The sequence below is a fragment of the Poromitra crassiceps genome, assembly GCF_964638095.1.
Source record: "Poromitra crassiceps genome assembly, chromosome: 20".
In the NCBI taxonomy this organism is placed as follows: domain Eukaryota; kingdom Metazoa; phylum Chordata; class Actinopteri; order Beryciformes; family Melamphaidae; genus Poromitra; species Poromitra crassiceps.
This window is the reverse complement of record NC_139637.1, coordinates 7,515,534-7,538,857: the sequence shown is the minus strand read 5'-3', so window position 1 is coordinate 7,538,857 and position 23,324 is coordinate 7,515,534. Positions and strand designations below refer to the sequence as shown.

General features: G+C 45.5%; 1 protein-coding gene across 1 annotated transcript; it reads left to right on the top strand.

The window, feature by feature from the left end:
• Nucleotides 1-3,341: 3,341 nt before the first annotated feature.
• LOC310794541 (NLR family CARD domain-containing protein 3-like) lies at nucleotides 3,342-23,090 on the top strand (the record flags this gene model as incomplete). The annotated part of the gene is made up of 7 exons (XM_083656511.1): nucleotides 3,342-3,448; nucleotides 4,520-4,598; nucleotides 5,653-5,881; nucleotides 6,270-8,067; nucleotides 8,163-8,336; nucleotides 10,996-11,164; nucleotides 22,587-23,090. The coding sequence occupies 7 exons, from the start codon at nucleotides 3,342-3,344 to the stop codon at nucleotides 23,088-23,090; spliced, it is 3,060 nt and encodes a 1,019-aa protein (XP_083512637.1).
• Between the last annotated feature and the right edge of the window lie 234 nt (nucleotides 23,091-23,324).

The following is a 23,324-nucleotide window of genomic DNA, read 5'->3' as shown; positions in this document are numbered from 1 at the left end:
GAGTGTCTGTGTGTGTGTGTGTGTGTGTGAGTGAGAGAGAGAGAGAGAGGGGGGAGAGAGACAGTTATTAGCTGCTTTGCACACCTTGGAAGCTCTGCTGTGCTCCTCCTGCGTCCGGAGACATATTACATTAAATTGGCCGTTGCGGGCTGCTGGGTTGGGCTGGGTTCGGAATTTTCAGATATTTTAACGGGGCGGGCTGGCTCCAATGATGGGTTGGGTTGGGGCGGGCCTTAAAAAAACCTGACCCGCGCATCACTACTGGCCATCCTAGGCTCAACGCGGCCTCTGTGTGCTGCTGCTGCTGCTGCTGCTGCTGCTGCATGCTGGATAGAAATCCTGGAGCGGAGTCATGGAATGGAGTGCTTATATCGGAGCCTTGGATCGGTCATTTTCGCTGGAATCCGATCCGATCCATGTTTTTTGGCTGATATCGCGCCGATATCCGATCACATGATCGGATCGCAGCATCTCTACCAGAGACACACGTTTTTAAGAGGTTACAGCTGCACGAATTGGGACCTTTAAAGTAAAACGAGCCATTTAGAAGCATATTGCTGTCTTTATCCTCCATGCCTGCACAGGCAGGAGACAGGAAACGGCTGCGACCAGCTTGACTACAAGTACGGGTGCGATGAAGGGACAAAATAGCAGCAGGCGATTAACGCTGACAGCCCTAATAACAACACTATTGCACTATTGAGGGGAAACATCTGAGCTGGCATTACGTTAAACCAAAAAGTATTGGAGGCAGTCGCGCACATCCAAAAAACATAAAGCAGGTGCAGGAACCAAAAAACAGTACAAAGTGAATCACTGGAGCTCCAATTACCTTTTTATTTAGCCATCCAACATTGACGTTTCGAGCTACTGCTCTTCCTCAGACATAAAAATTGTTACAAAGACGCCATGTTTAAATACACCCGTCATGTGATCCAGAAAAGATACATAAAAGTTACATAAAAGCCACAAATGCACAACAACAGACACACAGTAGACAAATATGTTTACATAACCATCAAGTAAATATACAGGGTAAAAATACATATAGATCAGACCCTTAGGGCCCTATCGTTGTACGGCGCTATCGTTTGTGCTGCCTTTATGCTGCGTTTGCGCGCCTCTTATTGCTATCTTCCCAGCGTCTGAAGCTATCGTCTGCCTCCACCGTCCAGTTTTGTGCTGTGATGACACAGGTGTAGGCGTGGCCCAGGCGTGTCGGTGGGCCTCTAGCCTATCCTGTGTCTCGCGCAAGTGTCATTTAGCGCTGTGGGGAAGATACCGTCGGTATGTGCCGAGCACAAAGAGAGGTTTGGGAGTTGCCCGTTCCAAAATAGGCATTACAGCGCAATGTGTTAGAAAAAAATCGCATTACATTACATTACGTCATTTGGCAGATGCTTTTATCCAAAGCGACTTACAATAACACCTATAAGAAATAAGAAATCGCCTTGGGTGCTCTCAATTTTAACGCCAGGAAATAGCTGGTCTTAGCGCAAACGCAGACGTATGCCTGAGCGCAGACAGTCTCTACATCTCCGTGCAGTACAGGAAGTCCTTGCTTGGATACATTTACGCACGGCATGGATGTCACTCTCCTCGCGCCTGCACACACTCTTCTCTCCTCGGAATGCCACGTTGAGTTTCAACCATAGCCTGCATTCCAGAAAACACACACAAAAATGAGAATTTGTTTGTCATGGTTTTATTAGGCTACATAATTCCCGACCATACAGGTCTGTGGTGTAACATTAGATTACTTTAGGTAGGAGACCACATGCCACAGGCATTACCACACCTCCACAATACTTTTGGGCATAAACCCGCCTATACGGAGATGTGCGCGGAGATGACGTGAAGCGCAGCGGGCCGACACGCCCACAATTAGGGCTTTGCGCGGCGCTATTCCAGCGCAAAACGGGCGCTAACGCAAAATTACCGCCGTCGGGAAGATAGAGCCCTTAAAGTACATAAGGAAAACAAGATCAGGCCAAAAGGCCATCATACCTTGGAGATGGTATGGTCTTAAGAGTGGCGCTTCTCAGGGGCGGAGCGACCCTATCAGCCCAGAGGGGGCGAAGCTTTTAGGTGGGCCCACGCCGCCGGCCGCGAAGAAAAGTTTGCCTTTTTTGCATGTTTGAATCTGTTTTAGCCATATTTAGTGGAATATCTCATTTTAAACACACCAATGTTATTGTCTATTGATTGAATTCCTCTCACACTCAGTCACACCACTGACTTTATTAAATAAAGTCATTTTAAGTCCGTGAATATGTATTTCTCCACTCTTCTTCTGGGGGCGTGGCCGCGTTTCAACTGCACAGCAGCGCCACGCCCCCAGAAGAAGAGTCTCTGAAAAGGGAAAGATACCGTTTCCGGCTACACAAATAAGCATAGTACTCGTAAACTGAAAGGTAACAAACATCGTTGCCAGACCGGAGTGAGGGAAGACACCCGTGGCTACGTGTGAGTACTTTTGTCTTTGTGATTCGTGCATGTTTGAAGCCAGCCGAGCTTGCTTTGGGTCTGACTTCCACGGAGAAGGGCAAGCCGTGCGCAACTCTAAAGGAGAATCCATTTAGAGTTGCGTGTCACGGCTACTTGGACCCCATGGCCACTCCTGACACCTGAAGAAAGAAATCAGCACCATATAAACAATAATTAGATGTGAGCACACTGTACACACTCAATGAGATCCAAGATGCACTGGGTGCTACGGGTGTCCTCCTCCCTTGTGTATGAAGGGAGGGCTGTCACTAAGGGCTGAAGAGAATTATCCACAAAGGCCGAGATTCTTTCAGTGACGGAACCCATAGCAGCAATTATGGGGCGTCCAGGGGGTGTGTCCACAAATGATTTATGAATTTTAGGAAGGGTGTAAAATACAGGTGTGATTGGATACTCAACTTTCATAAATGCGTGTTCAGGTTTCGTGATAAGTTTATTTTCAAGGAGCTGGTTGAGTAGACTGTGAACCTGTGTCTTAAAGACAGAAATGGGGTTGTGATCCAACTTTCTGTAAAACTTAGAGTTGTTGAGTTGTTGGATTTCCCTGTCATATGAGTCGTGGTTGAGGACCACGATAGCACCCCCCTTATCTGCACTCTGAACCACCAATGTTTTATCATCCCTTATATAGCCTTAAGTTCATCCAGTTGTTCCTTAGATAGATTATTCCTCACTTTGTACTCCTTTCTTTTACTAAAGATAGTAGACGCATCCCTCTCAACCAGTCTACAATAAATGTCCAGAGATGGGTTTCTGTACTTGGGAGGTATAAAGTAGGATGTACCTCTAAACTTGGTAGAGGGTTTCAAAGGAGTGGGACTGCTGTTAGGATCATGTGGCTCTGTGTTCGTGGTGGGTTGAAGCGGGACATCCTGTGTACTGCTGCTGAGGACAGAGTTAGTAACCTCATGTGTATGAGCAGTCTCAGAGTGGCCATTACGTTACGTTAAACCAAACCTGACGAGGATGCATTTGATTAGTGTTCATGTTAGCTGCTGTGGCTAGCGAACACTAGCTCAACTGGCGTGGCCTGCTCTCAGGCACTCAGGCTGATCAAACATCCCCGTATCCAAAGCACTTAAACACACAATCCCTGGACGTTTCATTTCAGGTAAAGATGATTCTATATGGTTTACTTCAGCTCTGGGAGTATGAACTCCAAAATCCAATCCACTAACATTATTAAGCTAACCAGGAGTCCCACTATAAACCAAATAGGGACTTTTGAGTTGAGCTATATGCAGAACTGGACAGAGCCATCATCTGTTTGGAGACCAATAATAAGGAAAACAAACACACACATTACATTAAAAAAATCTGTCAACATCACATAGTGTCTTTTCTTTCATCTTTAATCTTTCCATGTCTTCCCCATTCACTTCAATAGAACTGGCCCCAATGCAAAATTCAAACAGATCAGTAACATGACAATAAAAGTCTAAATTACTAGGCTGCCTTTTGTCATTGTGTTTTATCTGCAGACTAAGCGGTTCAGTTCAATAAAAGCCTTTATTTTTTGTATTGTTTAATTGAGTGATACTTTACTAAAACAATCATATATATTATATCAGAAGTGCTCTTTGTTTTGTGTTCACAGTAGTGATGTCGGTTAGATTTGGTTAGGTCAGAGCTATGGAATAGTCTTTTAAATCATCCATCTTTGCTCAACACATCTGTCTTTTGTCACCCCAGGTGTGCATAAAATACAGGTTAAGAACTTATTTCTTTAAATACAAAGATGTGAAATAATTATCGGTTATTGTATCCGTTATTGGCCAGGAGAAGCAGATATTTATCGGCTGAAAAAAATCCATATCGTGCATCCCTAATTTACAGTGGATTTCACTGTGTGTGTGTGTGTGTGTGTGTGTGTGTGTGTGTGTGTGTGTGTGTGTGTGTGTGTGTGTGTGTGCGTGTGCGCGCGCGTGCGCGTGCGTGTGTGGGTGTGGGTGTGTGTGCGTGTGTGTGCGTGTGTGACATTATATGACCTAATACTTCATGTGTTCTACAGAGTCCACCAGGAGAGGTCAGAGGTTCCCAGTGGTCAGTCTGTCCAGGAGCTTCAAACAGACCTAGACTCCATATTTATGGTGTGTAAATGTACAACACATTTTACTGCAGCTACTGAATTACAAAACAACTACTCTGGTCTGTTGTTGTTGTTGTTGTTTCTCCTCTAGTCTCTCCCAAGACTCAAATATTATGTTGAATCCCTGCGCTCCGCATACTACACAAATGAGTCTGTGCCACTTCACAGCCACTGCTGGGGTTTGAGGGCGGGTCTAGGCAGGTTGAAATTGAATGAGTGACACGTCATAGGACCAATGAGAGAGCGGTTCGAAAAATGGGCTGCGCCTCCCGTGCAGAGCCATTTAGATAGAAGAGTCCCGACATCTCCATTCACTCCAATGGACCAGTTTTTTACTCTCAAGGGTTCCAGGAATTAAGGTCCTGGATTAAGCAGCACTGTCGAGTTGCAGCAAAATAGACAGTTTGTGTTGTACTCTGAAAGGGTTTTCCCCCCCTTGAATCAAATTGTACATTATCAGCTTTATTTTAGCATGCAAAAGTAGCGCGAGACCCATTCCTGGCTGTTCATTGGCTAATGAGTCTCACATTTTGGTCCTCCGCTGACGCCACTCTCTCTCTAGAGGACACTACTCCCGTGTCGTCTGATCGCAGATTGCAAAGTCGTTACTGAGTGGTGGAGACTGAATCCACCACTGGCCAATCACTGGCCAAGTGAACGGTTCACTTCTGTCCCCAGCTGGCTGAGGGGAGTGTCCCAGACCCAGAGAGAGATCTGCAGCATGCAGTAACGTAGTGAATCAGCGTAACAACTCTCATGGGTCTGGCGTTGAGACTATTTTTCCCCAAACCCTGTTCCATCAGGAGGTCTTGGGGAAAGACCTCCCCCAGACCCAGACCCAACTGGGTGAGTGGCCAAATCATAATTATTGCCAGGAGATGGGTCCAGGTTAAAAAAAAACGAAATTCTCCTTTAACTAACTTCTTGCCTGGTAAAATAAAGATTGTTGGTTGATGAGGTCTTCAAGCTGCATTCTTTAGACCAGTGGATCTGATGTTATTACAGTATTATTATTATTTTTCAGAATGTTTAATTCAAATGTTATTCTGTTGCAGCTGCTTGAGCAGAACATTGTCACTTTTGTGAAGAAGGAGCTGAAGAGAGTCCAGCTGGTTCTGAGTCTGGATTACCCAGAATGCTTAGAGAGTCCGAGGGAGGAGGAGGAGGCGGTGGACAGTGAGGAGGAAGAGCAGAGGAGGAGCAGCACAGAGGCTTTTCTAAACATCACACTGCTCTTCCTGAGGAGAATGAAGCAGGAGGAGCTGGCTGACTCTCTGCAGAGCAGTAAGAGGCTTTAACAGCTTTAACATGATGGAGGGAGGAAGTGGTGGGAAAATGGGAGATATATGATTAGTTAAATATAGACATTTCTCAAGAAAGATTGATTCAATTCCAGATTGCAAAATAATATTCACAATCCTCATGAATCATCAGCTAAAATCATTGATTTATTCATGTGGGTGTATAATGCTGAACACAGTATCATTAAAGAACAAATGCCACCACAGATGCATTTCACATTGGGTAGCACACACAGTCAGGACCTGTTTGTCCACCAGTGATGAGCAGAATAGATGCTATAGGGTTAGGAAAAGTATGCATTCGCAGATTAATATTTACACTTCTCATATTTACAGCAACACCCACTGATTGATGTAATTTGTACTTTCAGAAACTCTTGCTGGAGTGTGCCAACGTAATCACAAATCCAGTCTGAAGGATAAGTTCCAGTGTCTGTTTGAGGGGATTGCTAAAGCAGGAAACCCAACACTTCTGAATCAGACCTACACAGAGCATTACCTCACAGAGGGAGGGAGTGGAGAGGTCAATGATGAACATGAGGTGAGACAGATTGAAGCAGCATCCAGGAAACCAGTGAGACCGGAAACAATAATCAAAAGTGAAGACATCTTTAAACCCTTACCTGGAAGAGATGAACCAACCAGAACATTGATGACAAAGGGAGTGGCTGGCATTGGGAAAACAGTCTTAACACAGAAGTTCACTCTGGACTGGGCTGAAGACAAAGCCAACCAGGATATACAGTTCACATTTCCATTCACTTTCCGAGAGCTGAATCTGCTGAAAGGGAAAAACTACAGTTTGGTGGAACTTCTTCATCACTTCTTTCCTGAGACCAAAGGAATCTTCAGATTTGACAAGTTCCAAGTTGTGTTCATCTTTGACGGTGTGGATGAGTGTCGACTTCCTCTGGACTTCCAGAACAACAGGATTGTGACTGATGTTACAGAGTCAACCTCGGTGGACGTGCTGCTGACAAACCTTATCAAGGGGAAACTGCTTCCCGCTGCTCACCTCTGGATGACCACACGACCGGCAGCAGCCAAGCGGATCCCTCCTGAGTGCATTGACATGGTAACAGAGGTGAGAGGCTTCACTGACTCACAGAAGGATGAGTACTTCAGGAAGAGATTCATAGATAAGGAGCAGGCCAGCAGAATCATCTCCCACATCAAGACTTCACGAACCCTCCACATCATGTGCCACATACCAGTGTTTTGTTGGATCACTGCTACAGTTCTGGAGCTTGTCTTGAAAACCAGAGAGAGAAGAGACATGCCCAAGACCCTGACTGAGATGTACATCCACTTCCTGCTGGTTCAGTCCAAACAGGCGGATGTCAAGTATCATGGGAGTGCTGAAACAGATCCAATCTGGAATACAGAGAGCAGTAAGATGATTCTCTCTCTCGGAAAACTGGCTTTTGAGGAGCTAGAGAGAGGCAACCTAATCTTCTATGAAGCCGACCTGAGAAAGTGTAACATTGATATCAGAGCAGCTTCAGTGTACTCAGGAGTGTTCACACAGATCTTTAAAGAGGAGCGTGGGCTGAACGAGGACACTGTGTTCTGCTTTGTCCATCTGAGCATTCAGGAGTTTCTGGCTGCAGTTTATGTCTTTCTGTCCTTCATCAACACTGGTGTCAATCTACTGTCAGAAAGTCAATCAACATCCTGGTGGTCAACACTATCAAGAGACAAATCTAAACTAACACGCCTCTACCAGAGTGCTGTGGACAAGGCCTTACAGAGTCCAAATGGACACCTGGACTTGTTCCTCCGCTTCCTCCTGGGTCTTTCACTAGAGACCAATCAGACTCTCCTAAGAGGCCTGCTGACACAGACAGGAAGTAGTTTGAAGACCAATCAGAAAACGGTCCAGTACATCCAGGAGAAGATCAAGGTGAATCCCTCCTCAGAGAAAAGCATCAATCTGTTCCACTGTCTGAATGAGCTGAATGACCATTCTCTAGTGGAGGAGATCCAACAGCACCTGAGTTCAGGAAGTCTCTCCACAGCCAGACTCTCCCCTGCTCAGTGGTCAGCTCTGGTCTTCATATTACTGTCATCAGGAAAAGAGCTCGATGTGTTTGACCTGAAGAAATACTCTGCTTCAGAGGAGGCTCTCCTGGGGCTGCTGCCGCTGGTCAAAGCCTCCAATAAATCTCTGTAGGTGCATGCATAACTTGATGTCTTCAATATGAAATGCAATATACAGAAAAAACTATTTTCAAATTTTTTGTTCATGGCTAATTCTTCCCCAGGTTGAGTGGCTGTAAGCTGTCAAAGAGAAGCTGTGAAGCTCTGGCCTCAGTTCTCAGCTCCCAGTCCTCTAGTCTGCGAGAGCTGGACCTGAGTAACAACGACTTGGAAGATCCAGGTGTGAAGCTGCTCTCTGCTGGACTGGAGAGTCCAAACTGTAGACTGGAGAGTCTCAGGTCAGTATCCCTTAAGCCCATGGTACACCAATCAAACCATCTCCAACAAACACAGACACAAACAGATGTTTGTTTGGTGCCCCATTGCTGGCTGTCATTGTTTGGAATTGTTTGGAGATGTTTGGTCAGATTCAACATGTTCAATCCTTTATAGAGGTCTTCACAGGTCTACTCGGGTATTACACATAACGATAGAATAGATAGTGATAGAATCGGACCCGACCCGGACCCTAATTGATCATAATAAATATGGACCCGGACCCGTATGGGTCTCGGGTCGGGTCCCTGATCCCACTCAGATGCACCACAGAGAGGCACAGGAAATAATTCCTGCCTGTGAAGTAGCCGGCATCCCGTGTTGTGCACAACCACGCTCTGACGTATGTGTGCGTTTGCGTGACAGGTCTACCTGAGATCGTGAGGATTACTTTTTCTTTTCTTCTCTTTTTACATAGAAAACACTGCATTCTGGCGGGCAATGATCTAACGCAGTAACGCAGCCTTTCTTGGATTAGTAACTGTAATATAATTACTGTTTTGGAAATTGTAACGCCTTATATTACTTTGTATTACAAAACATGTACGTGTGAGTGTTTCTGGCGCTGTTAGAATTTGTATTTTGGGTGACTGAACGGCGATACCATAAGCCGCTTTCAGACATGCCTTGGAATTCGGGAGTTACAGTATCTAGAGGGCATCCGGATGGCGGTGTATGTATGTATGTATGTATGTATGTAACACATTTTGGTGAGCTATGCGAACTCCCGCGACCCTCCTACTATCCGGAGGTGAGATAACCTTGAGCCCTTGTATCAGGGACGGATTAGCCCCCCCCCCCCCCCCCCCCCCCCCCAAGAGCTACATGAAGTAGCCAGCTCAGTGAGTGCATGAGGAGAGGGAGGGAGACAGAAAGCCAGCGTGGCAGATTATTATTATACTGTATGTGAATGAGCGAGCAAAAAAAACATCATGCCGTTTCAGTTTTTCCAAATGAAGCTCGAACCTGCTCCGTGTGTGTCAGCCAACAGGCTACATGTTGCTGGATTGAAATGCTCGTGGCTTTGATCTTATTTCATTTCTGCATAGCTTCGCACAGCACACATTTAATGAGCATTTTTGGACGCGAGGGTCGTCCTGCTTCCCAGTATTGGACATTGCTAGGTAGGGTATCTGGATCTGGTTGCGTTCATGCCTTTGATTTAATGTTTACACAGCGTTTGTGAAGATTCCCGTGCAGAACCGCAAATTCCAAGTAGCGTCAAGTCAGGCAGTATAAACGGAAACTTTAGGGTATAACCTTCGCAATAATGGCAATTAAATGAAGTAAATGCACGTGTAATGTTTTTTGTGTGTGTTATCCGAAAGATACAGAACAGAAATAAACTGGAAGAATATCTGCTCCCTTCGAAAAGTCAATTTTAACCCGTAGTGAGTCGACCGTTCTGATTTCTTGTTACTAAGCAATACAACATTGATTTTATTTTGAAGGTAAAAACGTCTAGCTTCCTGTATTCTGTATAATTCTAGTATGGTTGACGCATTTTAGGACTGAACATAGCAAAGACCTGTTTTATTTTTAGCGCTTGAGACTCGAGGAAATCGATGCATCTGGGCGTGAGTTGTAGGGTTGTTTAATTAATTACTAACGTTATGCGCAAACAATTATATGCCGTGAACGTTAGCAGTTATCGCCCATTAGCTATTTTTAGCAACTTGTTTTCAGACTCTGCATGTCATGATAGTTTGTTGAATGTCAATGCGATTCACTTAAAGCAGCTACGAGCAAGATTTTCGATTGTTATTAAACAGTCTGAATGTAATATTGATGCATCACATCTTACCTATAATAGTAGCTGAGACCAAAGCCGTGTGAATCAGAGATTGCAGATGTTGTACAGGGAGAACCTACAGGAGCGTGCTGTCGCAGCAATGTAGGGCGAGCAAGACAGCTGGTTGTCAATGATCACCCCAAGGTTCTTAGCTGCTTGGGAGGGAAGTACAGTGGTATTTTCAATGGAGATGGAGAGGTCTTCTAGAGGGCAGTCTTTCCCTGGGAGGAAGAGTAACTCAGTCTTACCTATCAGTCTTAGTATCCCTGCTTTAGCCCATAGCACACCAATCAAACATTCCCCAACAACTGCCAGCATTGTTGTTGTGCTTTAACCTGATCAACAGATGGGCCATTTACATCCTGCTTTACATACAGATTACTATCAGCAGACAAACACCTGTGGGTGATTTTCTCTGTCCATGTATTTTTTAAACCAGGTGTGATACCAACATTTAGCCCTTCATAGCCCCTCTGAATGACTTTCCATGAGGGCATTTCATTCTTTTCCTCTCTGTGCTCCCTCAGTTGTTGAAACCTGAAAAAGTAGAAAGGACTTATAATATTCTGTCAGACAGTGAGTAGAGAACTCTCAAACTGCAGCACATAACCACAGAGCTGACCAGCCAACTGTATGAGGCAGTAACCGTTTTGCTAGAATTTGACGGCATTATCACAACTAATTTCACAGTAGGCTACTAATCAAATCTGACATGGATTCATTTGTGTGTGTGTGTGTGTGTGTGTGTGTGTGTGTGTGTGTGTGTGTGTGTGTGTGTGTGTGTGTGTGCGTGTGCGTGTGCGTGTGTGTGTGCGTGTGCGTGTGTGTAGTTTGTCAGGCTGTCTGCTTACAGAGGAAGGCTGTGCTTCTCTGGCCTCAGCTTTGAGCTCCAACCCCTCCCATCTGAGAGAGCTGGACCTGAGCTACAATCATCCAGGAGGCCCAGGAGTGGAGCTGCTCTCTGCTGGACTGGAGGATCCACACTGGAGACTGGACTCTCTCAGGTATATATTTAAAAAGCATCACCCTCCCCTATTTCCTCCAGTGACCCCTTCCATAAATAATGAACGTACTATATGGAAAACTCTTCATAGGGAAGGTTTTGTTTCTGTCCTCAAATAGAATACTCTGGTCTGACTTTGTTTGCCCCACAGTGTGGACCATGGTGGAGTCCAGAGGTTGAAACCAGGAGTGAGGAAGAGGAAGTGTAAGTGTGTATCTCCTTAATAAATGCACGACTGTCTGTCTGTATGTTCTCTGTTTATCACACATCTCCAGAGCCGTTCGTCCGATCGACTTCAAACTTGCCGAGTGTGTTTCTCAGACACTGAGAAAATGCAGTGTTGAATAGTGCAAATTAGACACGTGACATGTTCAATATTAATACTTTTAGACAAGATTTTTACTATAAGCACCGCCCCACTGGGATGCGCTGGCGAGCAACCAGCGAGCCGGAAGCTGTGTGGCGCTGGCGGAGCTTAATAATATATGTGAAATTTGTGGACCTATAGGAGGTAAATCTGTGCATGGATTTTATTTTCTCCAGCGGATATCTTAAGGCTGCAACACACCACCAAACTTCAAAAGACAAAGAATGCCGACTGTTGCATCACCTCACGTCTCCTGTGTCGCGGCCAAAAATGTGCACTTGAACACACTGCAAAGACAACAGTCAACTAGTATAGCATGTATGTTACTGTGACTGCATGAGACCATAGTCAAGTCAAGTTTATTTGTATAGGCCTAATTCACAAGCATGTCTCAGAGGACTTCACAGAAAATATGTCTAGCTAATTCTAGCTGACACAACAGTAGCAATTACAGTAGTAAGAAAAACACATTGAACAATCATATGATAGAGAAATATAGAAAATATAGAAATATAGAATAGAAAGGGTGCCATGCTTTAGGGTAGAATGGGTGCTATGCTTTAGAATAGTGGGGGAGGAGAGATCAGGAGAGGGAGGAGGTGGGGAGTGTGCAGGGGAGGGAGAGCAGGGGGAATGTTTGAGGAGAGAGCAGGAAAGTGATGAGGTCAATTTCCCACATGAATGGGAAACGTGGGGGAGGAGAGAGCAGGGAAGGGAGAAAGAGGAGAGAGCAGAAGAGGGGAGGAGGGAGGGAGAGCAGGGGATGTGGGGGTGGAGAGAGCAGGGAGAAGGTGGGGAGGGAATGAGAAATGTGGGGGAGGAGAGAGCAGGGAAGGAGAGGTGTGGAAGGAGCAGGGGAAGGGGGAAAGATAATGGGTGCCATGGTATAGAATAGAATGGGTGCCATGCTTTAGAATAGTGGGGGAGGATAGTTCAGGAAAGGGAGGAGGTGGGGAGGGAGAGCAGGGGGAGTATGAGAGAGAGTATGAGGAGAGAACAGGGAAAGGAGGGGATGCCATGCTTTAGAGTAGAATGAGTGGTATGCTTTAGAGTGTGAGAGAGGAGAGAGCAGGAAAAGGGGGGAGCAAATCAGACAATCTGACTACTCTAGCCATTAACCAGAACTAACTAGAACACAGGGAATCTAGCTAATCTACAGCCTAGTCTGCCCTGTCCTATTCAGCTCTAGTCTGATTTTAGCCTGAACACTATAACAGGTCTACAGCCTACAGTTAGGCTGTAGCTAATCTATCGCCTAACCTAAGCTATTCTAACCTACCGGCATCCCTCTACCAGTGATGGAGAGCACCGATGCCCCCCACCCCGGCCCCTGCCCCCACACACATAAGGCGTGGGAGAGAAGGCCATGCCGGGACACATGGATTGCCTCAGTGACTTGTTGGCTGAGGAGGAACCTTGTGAGGGCTGATGTACTGTAGGGGCCCAACTATGGACCCCCTCTGGGGACCCTCCTCAGGGACAGGCTGAGAAGATGCCGGGCTAACCATTTACAGAGTTTCACATTATAGAAATAAAATTGACAAAAGAACAGAAAATTGAAAATGTAAATAGGTGTCCAACAAAAGCAATATGAAAATGTAGTCTTTAAATGATCCTAAGATCAGGGAAGAAAGTTGAAAGTGTAAAAAGGTAGATTCCAAAAAGAAATAGAAAATTGAGTCTTTAAGTGTTAGTAAGTTCAGGGAATACTAGCTAATTAGCGAGGTGAAAAGGGGGAAAATGATCAGGAGTTCCACGAGGGTGATCTGAGGGATCCATGAGTCTGCATTGGTGGCATCGACCGAGATGAGAGGAGGGGAGGATAGGGGTCGGTGGTGATGATGAGGCCGGGGAAGGAGGGGAGGTGAAGGAGTAGTGGGTAGATGGGCCAGAGTGACGACAGGACGATGACGATCAGATCGAGGGCTGCGGTGGTGGTCGACGGGCGGGTGGGGGTGCAAGTCAGGCCAGTGAAGGACACCTGAGGAGGAGAGAGAGAAGAGGGGAGAGCCAGTATGAAGGAATCTGCACAGAGGTGGAACTAAGTTTGGCAGCTAATAATTTCCTGCCTATACTGCTGGGACAACTGATACTAGACTACAAAATCAAGTCTAGATTTATACTGATACTGCTGGCTTGAGACAGCCCGCTCAGCAGTTCAGGACTAAGTTTATTCAGCGGATATTAGATATTCTGTCCATACTACTAGGATGATTAATACTATCCTGCTAATTCAGGTCTAGGTGGTCTAGGTCTAAGTTTAGACTGATACTGCTGGCTTGAGATAGCCCGCTCAGCAGTTCAGGACTAAGTTTATTCACCAGCTATTCGATTTTCTATCTAAGCTACTGGGTCGACTGATGCCATATTATTAAATTAGGTCTAAGTGTAAGTTTATACTGATATTGCTGGCTTGAGACAGCCCGCTCAGCAATTCAGGATTATATATACTCAACAGCTAATAAATGTTTCCAGAGAATGACACCATCAAACACAACCATATGATTGGGAAAATAAATGGGTTTTGAGTGTAGTTTTGAAGATTTCAATAGAGCCAGCTTCCCTAACTAACCATAGGACTGTGCATATAAACCAGATACAGTACACGAAACAAAGCAGTGTTTGCCAATATCTGATAAAAGATAGTTGCAAATGGCCCTGCTGTTGTCAGGCGTTGCCTGGTCTTTTGCTTGTGAAAGAATAAAGGAAGAAGTAGATGCATAAATATAAGGAGAAGCTGTACTAAATGTGTCATATCATACAGGCCCAAAGGGCTTTCCTGAAGCCCATGCTGTTGTGAGCATTTCGAGTGACATCACTGATAATATTACTCAGGCCCACCTACTTAGCCATCACCACTGAGTGACATCACTGATGACATTACTCAGGCCCACCTACTTAGCCATCACCACTGAGTGACATCATAGTTGTCATAACCAGCTTTTGTCCTATATCACTTGAAAGTTGCTCATTAAATAGACTCCTCGGACATAATAAATTTAACGACCTGATCTGTCAGAGGACCTATCGAGGACTGTTCTGCTTCTTTTACAACAGCGCCTCCAGTCATTATGTTGCAGTGGAACAAACTGTTAGGCTTTGGTTCTTATCAATGTAAGCTCTTTGGCACAAATGGTGATGTGTGTTGTTACAGCGTGTGCACATGTACGTTTTCATATAACATCAACGTGAAACAGGGAGGAGTAACTGACAGGAGGGGACCTTAAAAACCCCCATCAGTAACTTTTTCACATTAATATAACAGCTTTTTAGTCATTGAAGATGGTCCAGTGTATTCTAAAAGGGACAATGACGCCTCTATTGGTCCCACAGCGCCCTCCAAAGGCCTCTCCTGGCACTAAGCATTTTGTGCCTGCATCCCGTAGACAGCTTGAGCGGCATACCGCGCATGCGCTGTACAGCGGAAGCGCTGTGTTCAGTAAATCAAGGAAGTAACTCGGTGCGGATTTGATACGAAAATGACGTTTGGATTATTATTTCATCATGTGGTGAGGGGGGCAACCTCCATTCCGACATACCCCTATTACGACAATCCTCTATTACGACATCCCCCTATTACGACATGCCTCTATTACGACATGCCCGACGTGCCCCTATTACGACACATTTTAGTACCGCCATTCCGACAGTTTAGGTTCGCCAACATAGCCTACATGCCCGCAACGGGGTCATGCCTATGTTCCCCGGGTTCTATGTTCCCCGGGTCCTATGTTCCCCGCTCCCGAAAAAGGGTCCTATGTTCCCCGCTCATGGGGCGAGTCGGCGAGTGCAAACAGCAAAATCTCGAGGTTGTGAGACTTCATTGAAAGACTGCATGAGGGAAAGCTCGAGTCTAATAGGCTCAGATATATGCACACATTCGAGTCTGACAGTAAAAATAAATTATAAGTTGGTGACTGCGCAGCGGCAGCAGCAGCAGCAACATATTAGCCTACATTTTTCAGAGAGAGAGAGAGAGAGAGAGAGAGAGAGTGAGATCAATATTTGCAACATTCACGCAGCACAAATCGCCTCTGCCTATATAACCCACAGCCATGCACAAGTTCTGTAAAGCCATTCAAATATATTGTTTAATTTCGCTTGATATAGCCTAGCGGCAGGGAAAGTATAGACTAAGTAAGAACTGGTGAGAAACTGCTGGCCACCACCTATTAGCTGTCGGTGGAGGTGATTTCTCCGCTAAAGAAAGCCATTAATTAATTATTAATTATTAAAGCAGGCCTATTTGTTTTCGTTTCCTATATATTTTCGTTGTCATGTTAGGGTATCCGTTCCGTTCATTTTATGAAGTTAGAATTTAGCCTACAGTTAATGTGTTTTTGGGTTTGGTATTAGGCTATTGTATTTGATAAATAAGAGCCGCAAGCTAAAACAGACAGCCGGTGTAAAACAGTTTGACCTTTTTTTCTATCACAATCCAGTCATATAAATGGAAAAATAACACATACAAATATATAGTTAATTTCCTCTACACCTGTCGGATGCGACTTGGATGTGCGTGTTTTTAACTGTTTTAGATCAAAACAGAACATGCGGAGGAACACTCATATGAATAGTTAGTGATCGCCCTAATCAAAATTACCTGACAGCTCCATGGTGCTGAAACAGTGCACCGCAAGCATAATGGGCGAAGAAAAAATAAAACGAAATAATAAGTGTTATATCACTACGTGGCCGACAGATGCTTCTCTAGCCTGTATAAATGTTACAAATTGCTATAGGGAAAACTTTCGTATTGTGGCTGTGCCAGGAAAACGTGATCCTCCCGTCTCAAATCAAAACGAGCCTGGATTGACTGGCTGCCCCTGTAAAATAAACAAATAGCCTATAGCCTATGGAAATCAGTGGGTTATCAATTCGTCGCAGGCGAAAACTCGCAATGCAACTTGTGATGATAATAGCCTAGTAATGACATTTATATTAATTACCTCATGTCGGAATGGGGGAATGTTTGAAAAAAAAGTAAGGTGCCGCTACTGCGACAATGGAAAATAAATTGTCGTAGTAGTGGCACGTTTGAAAAAAAATGGAAATGCCACCACTCCGACAATTAGACGTCAATGTCTAAGTAGAGGCATGTCGGAATAGCAGCATGTAACCATGTGGTGAGTACCCAATGTCACATGTACATAGAGCTTTCTGGCGCTGTGTTTTGTTGACTTTGAATGGCGATACTGATACAGACTATTGCACCCAGAGGGCGCAGTTTCCCCAATAGCAAAACTTGGAAAAGTTGCTGAATGGGGCTTTAAAGTCGAGCTGAACCCAAAAATGACTTTTATTTTATTTTAGTTCAAATACCTGGGTATGCAGTGCACCTATGCATGCCAAAAAAAATCACAAAAATCTAATTTCTTTAGTTTTTCACACTTTTTCACATCAAAAGTTCATTTTTCAAGATTTCATTCATAACCGTAAACTAAAGTTTGCTGAAGTCACATAGTACTATAACATTTCTACCCCATTTCATCCAATCATATCACGACATGGCAGCTGTCAATCAAATCTTCATTTCAGGATAATTTTCTCTTCTAAATGAAGGAGAAAATGGCGCCTAGTGCCTGTCATCTGGCAGAATTCCTATCCCATAAACTAACTACTAACTTGGCCATTTGTATGTTGATATACACAATAAAGAAAACGGTTATGCCTAAGAATGCAAAGAAATGTAACTGGCTCGTTAAAACTCGCATTCCAGGAATATTGTATTTACCACAATAGCGTTAATGCCGCGTGCCTGAGAGCCTGGTTGTCAGGGGTCGCACCTCGGAGATTCCAGGCCGACGGGCTGCACTCTCCGCTCCGGCAGCTGGCTGCCTGCGGCTCGCTGAGCTCCACTCAGCCACTAAACCTCGCGTCAGCAGGCTCTTCCCGAGGAGAGCGCCGCAACATGCTGAATCCCACTCGATTTGGGGGTGGAACACGCCAGGATTGGCCAAAGCCCAATCCAGTCCCCAGAATTGTCAAATAAAATCATCGACATGCTACTATGACCCGCCTCTCAACCTGTCATCTCAGACAAGTTATGTTTTCAGTCTGAAATGGACTCTGACCCACGCGCCACTTGGGCTCCGAACGGGTTTGGGTTTAAGCACCACAGACACACTGTCAACCCCTATAGGAATATTATAGATATTAACACCCTCAGGTCACAGACACACTGTCAACCCCTATAGGAATATTATAGGGATATTAACACCCTCAGGTCACAGACACACTGTCAACCCCTATAGGAATATTATATGGATATTAACACCCTCAGGTCACAGACACACTGTCAACCCCTATAGGAATATTATATGGATATTAACACCCTCAGGTCACAGAAACACTGTCAACCCCTATAGGAATATTATATGGATATTAACACCCTCAGGTCACAGACACACTGTCAACCCCTATAGGAATATTATAGGGATATTAACACCCTCAGGTCACAGGCACACTGTCAACCCCTATAGGAATATTATATGGATATTAACACCCTCAGGTCACAGACACACTGTCAACCCCTATAGGAATATTATAGGGATATTAACACCCTCAGGTCACAGACACACTGTCAACCCCTATAGGAATATTATAGGGATATTAACACCCTCAGGTCACAGACACACTGTCAACCCCTATAGGAATATTATAGATATTAACACCCTCAGGTCACAGACACACTGTCAACCCCTATAGGAATATTATATGGATATTAACACCCTCAGGTCACAGACACACTGTCAACCCCTATAGGAATATTATATGGATATTAACACCCTCAGGTCACAGACACACTGTCAACCCCTATAGGAATATTATATGGATATTAACACCCTCAGGTCACAGAAACACTGTCAACCCCTATAGGAATATTATATGGATATTAACACCCTCAGGTCACAGACACACTGTCAACCCCTATAGGAATATTATATGGATATTAACACCCTCAGGTCACAGACACACTGTCAACCCCTATAGGAATATTATATGGATATTAACACCCTCAGGTCACAGGCACACTGTCAACCCCTATAGGAATATTATAGATATTAACACCCTCAGGTCACAGACACACTGTCAACCCCTATAGGAATATTATAGGGATATTAACACCCTCAGGTCACAGACACACTGTCAACCCCTATAGGAATATTATAGGGATATTAACACCCTCAGGTCACAGACACACTGTCAACCCCTATAGGAATATTATAGGGATATTAACACCCCCAGGTCACAGACACACTGTCAACCCCTATAGGAATATTATATGGATATTAACACCCTCAGGTCACAGACACACTGTCAACCCCTATAGGAATATTATATGTATATTAACACCCTCAGGTCACAGACACACTGTCAACCCCTATATGAATATTATAGGGATATTAACACCCTCAGGTCACAGACACACTGTCAACCCCTATATGAATATTATAGGGATATTAACACCCTCAGGTCACAGACACACTGTCAACCCCTATAGGAATATTATAGGGATATTAACACCCTCAGGTCACAGACACACTGTCAACCCCTATAGGAATATTATATGGATATTAACACCCTCAGGTCACAGACACACTGTCAACCCCTATAGGAATATTATAGGGATATTAACACCCTCAGGTCACAGACACACTGTCAACCCCTATAGGAATATTATATGGATATTAACACCCTCAAGTCACAGACACACTGTCAACCCCTATAGGAATATTATAGGGATATTAACACCCTCAGGTCACAGACACACTGTCAACCCCTATATGAATATTATATGGATATTAACACCCTCAGGTCACAGACACACTGTCAACCCCTATAGGAATATTATAGGGATATTAACACCCTGGGGCCAGTTGCACCAACTGGTCTTACACTGGTCTTAAGCTAAGTTGGTCGTAACTTTACGACCTAACAGCTACGCCGGTTGCACCAAGACGGCTTAAGCCTTCTTTTCACTACGACCAGGCGTAACTCTTACGCCTGGTCAGGAGGAGGCGTAGTGCCTGCCTGTAACAGAGATCTCCGTGTCTTATCAGCGGAGACCTTTTTGAGTCCTTACCGTCATCGTCGTAACACAGCCAGTTCTCCGTCTTTGAAGCATGATGTTAGATTACAACAAACTAGTTGTGTGGCTTAGCCTTCCCAAATGTTGCCGTTAATTTTTTAGAATTTAATACATAGAATTGGGAATGTTACATTCAATTTCATTCAGACTGTCTGTCTGGCTCAATCGCCGCCATTTTCCCCCCGGAGCGAGGGAGGGTGGCAGGAGTGTAGTGTAGTGATGCACATACAGTAGTGGCTGATAGAGCGTAGTGGCACAGTGCGCTCCAAGCAGGTCGCGAGGCACATTTTTGCAACATCATCCAATCAGGGGGCATTCCCTGGCAATTCACATGGACGCGCATTGCTACGACCAGCATAGTTAAGACCAGACGTAAGCCCTGTTGGTGCAACAGGCGTAAATCCACTCTAAAGACTGGTCTTAACTAAGACCGACGTAGGAGTTACGACCAGGCATAGTTAAGACCAGTTGGTGCAACCGCCCCCTGAGGTCTAAGGGTATTTTTTTGGAACTGAACGTCACCAAAGTGACATCGGGCGATGTCACTTTCGTGACACAAAACTAAATCAAATCGCCCATCCATCTAGGCAATTTTATTATAGGATATATAACATACTTGATTATCAGGCCGCTATGCGGCCTGATAATCTAGTTTGCTGGTATTATGCTGTGTGTGTGTGTGTGTGTGTGTGTGTGTGTGTGTGTGTGTGTGTGTGTGTGTGTGTGTGTGTGTGTGTGTGTGTAAGGTATCGGTAGGTGGCACTATGCCGAATTGCATGAAATCCGGCACTGAAATCCGTGATGTCCCCCTCAGCGCATTCCCCGAGTGTGAAGTCGATCTGCCGAATGGTTCTCCAGATAAACAAAAATTGTGTTGCCAGTAGGTGGCGCTATGCCAATTGCACAAATTCAGCACTGCACTCTATCAGGTCCCCCTAAGCCACACATGGGCAAAATACAGCCCACGCATGCGGTGTGGCCCACGATGGAATTGCATTTTTTTTTATTTTTTTTTATTTTTTTTATTTTTTTACACTGCACCTGAACACAACATACAAGATACCTGCTGAATAAGTGTCCAAATGTTCATGTCATTCTGGCCAATACTCCACTTCTGTTATAACAGTTCATTTCTAGCGGGCCTGGGGCCACATTTGGCCCCAGGCCCGGACTCAAAGAACAACAAAACGACCCCCAAAAACTCAATAAAAGGCAGAATTATGTTAATAAAACTCATCTGCTACAGCCATTGGATTTGTATCACTATTATATCAGGAGATTAACAAGAAATTACCAATCACAACAGGAGAGAGGGTTAAAAATAGGGAGACTGCTGTGAAAATCAGGAGTGTTGGCAGGTATGATCTCCAATGTGTGGCCCTTCACTTACTTGATGTAAGTCAGTATGGCCCTCAGGAAAAACATGTTGCCCACACCTGCCCTAAGCGCTTTCCCCAAGTTTGAAGTTGATCGGACTAACGGTTATCGAGATAAAGCGCTTTCTGTGTTTGCCAGTAGGTGGTGCTATGCCGAATAGCATGAAACTTGACGTAAGGTGTGTGTGTGTGGGGGGGTGAGGTGTGTGTGGGGGGGTGAGGTGTCTGTGTGTGTTGGGGGGGGGGGGTGAGCTGTCTGTGTGTGGGGGGTGAGGTGTGTGGGGTGAGGTGTCTGTGTGTGGGGGGGGGGTGAGCTGTCTGTGTGTGTGTGTGTGTGTGGGGGGGGTGAGGTGTGTGTGTGGGTGGGTGGGGTGAGGTGTCTGTGTGTGGGGGGGGTGAGCTGTCTGTGTGTGTGTGTGTGTGTGGGGGGAGTGAGGTGTGTGGGGGGGTGAGCTGTCTGTGTGTGTGTGGGGGTGGTGAGCTGTGTGTGTGTGTGTGTGTGGGGGGGGGGTGAGGTGAGGTGTCTGTGTGTGTGTGGGGGGGGGTGAGGTGTGTGTGTGTGGGGGGGGTGAGCTGTCTGTGTGTGTGTGTGTGTGGGGGGGGTGATGTGTGTGTGTGTGGGGTGAGGTGTCTGTGTGAGGTCGGGGGGTGAGGTGTCTGTGTATGTGGGGGGGGGGGGGGAGGTGTCTGTGTGTGTGTGGGGGGGGGGGTGAGGTGAGGTGTCTGTGTATGTGGGGGGGGGGGTGAGGTGTGTGTGTGGGGGGGGGTGAGGTGTCTGTGTATGTGGGGGGGGGTGAGGTGTCTGTGTGTGTGTGGGGGGGTGAGGTGGCTGTGTGTGTGTGTGGGGGGGGGGGGTGAGGTGAGGTGTCTGTGTATGTGGGGGGTGAGGTGTGTGTGGGGGGGGTGAGGTGTGTGTATGTATGTGGGGGGGGGGGGTGTGTGGGGTGAGGTGAGGTGTCTGTGTGTGTGGGGGGTGTGGTGTGTGTGTGGTGTGTGTGTGTGTGTGTGTGTGTGTGTGTGTGTGTGCGTGTGTGTGTGCGTGTGTGTGTGTGTGTGTGTGTGTGTGTGTGTGTGTGTGTGTGTGTGTGTGTGTGTGTGTGTGTGGTGTGTGTGTGTGTGTGTGTGTGTGTGTGTGTGTGTGGTGTGTGTGTGGTGTGTGGTGTGTGGTGTGTGTGTGTGTGTGTGTGTGTGTGTGTGTGTGTGTGTGTGTGTGTGTGTGTGTCCTACTCTGGTATGAACATGAGAAAAGGCAGATTGAAGTAGAGTTTGGACTTGAACATGTTTGACTATATAAATGATATCAATGGTGTTAAAAGCAGTGTTATGCTTTGACAGAGACATCAGAATAGCCTCCTTTGTTTCATCTAAATAAAGTATTAAACAGTCAACTGCTGACATGGAAAGTCCCTCACAGCAGCTTGAGACATCTCTTCATTCAGTCCTGCTGTGAATGAAGATGATGGCTGATAGAATGTGTCACCATGAAAGTGTTCATAAATCAACAGATAATAAACAGCTCTATTAGAATCAAAAGAGTTTCTGTATTGAGTCTTGTTCTCTCATCAGATGCCTGTGAACTCACACTGGATCCAAACACAGCATACAGATGCCTCCTCCTGTCTGAAGACAACAGAAAGGTGACGAGGGGAGAGGTGCAGCCATATCCTGATCACCCAGAGAGATTTGTCTACTGGGATCAGCTGCTGTGTAGAGATGGTTTGACTGGTCGCTGTTATTGGGAGGTGGAGAGGAAAGGAGATGTTTATATAGGAGTGACTTACAGAGGAATCAGCAGGAGAGGACAGGGTCATGACGGCTGGCTTGGAGGGAATGAAAAGTCCTGGAGTCTGTTCTGCTCTGATGCTGGTTACAGAGCCTGTCACAATAACAGATCCACATTCATACCTCTCTCCTCTCGCTCTAACAGAGTCGCAGTGTATCTTGACTGGCCTGCTGGCTCTCTGTCCTTCTACAGAGTTTCCTCTGACAAACTGATTCACCTCCACACGTTTAACTGCACCTTCACTGAACCTCTGTACCCTGGGTTCTGGCTCAGGTCTTATGGTGACTCAGTGTCTCTGTGTTAGATAGAGTGAGAGAGAAACACTGTGACCAAACACAGCTGCTGACATGATGCTTCACTCTGTACAGGAATCACACACACACACACACACACACACACACACACACACACACACACACACACACACACACACACACACACACACACACACACACACACACACACACACACACACACACAGTCTGTTGTTGATGATTGACAGGTTAAAATCTCTTTCTTTTGGACCTTTGTTATGTTT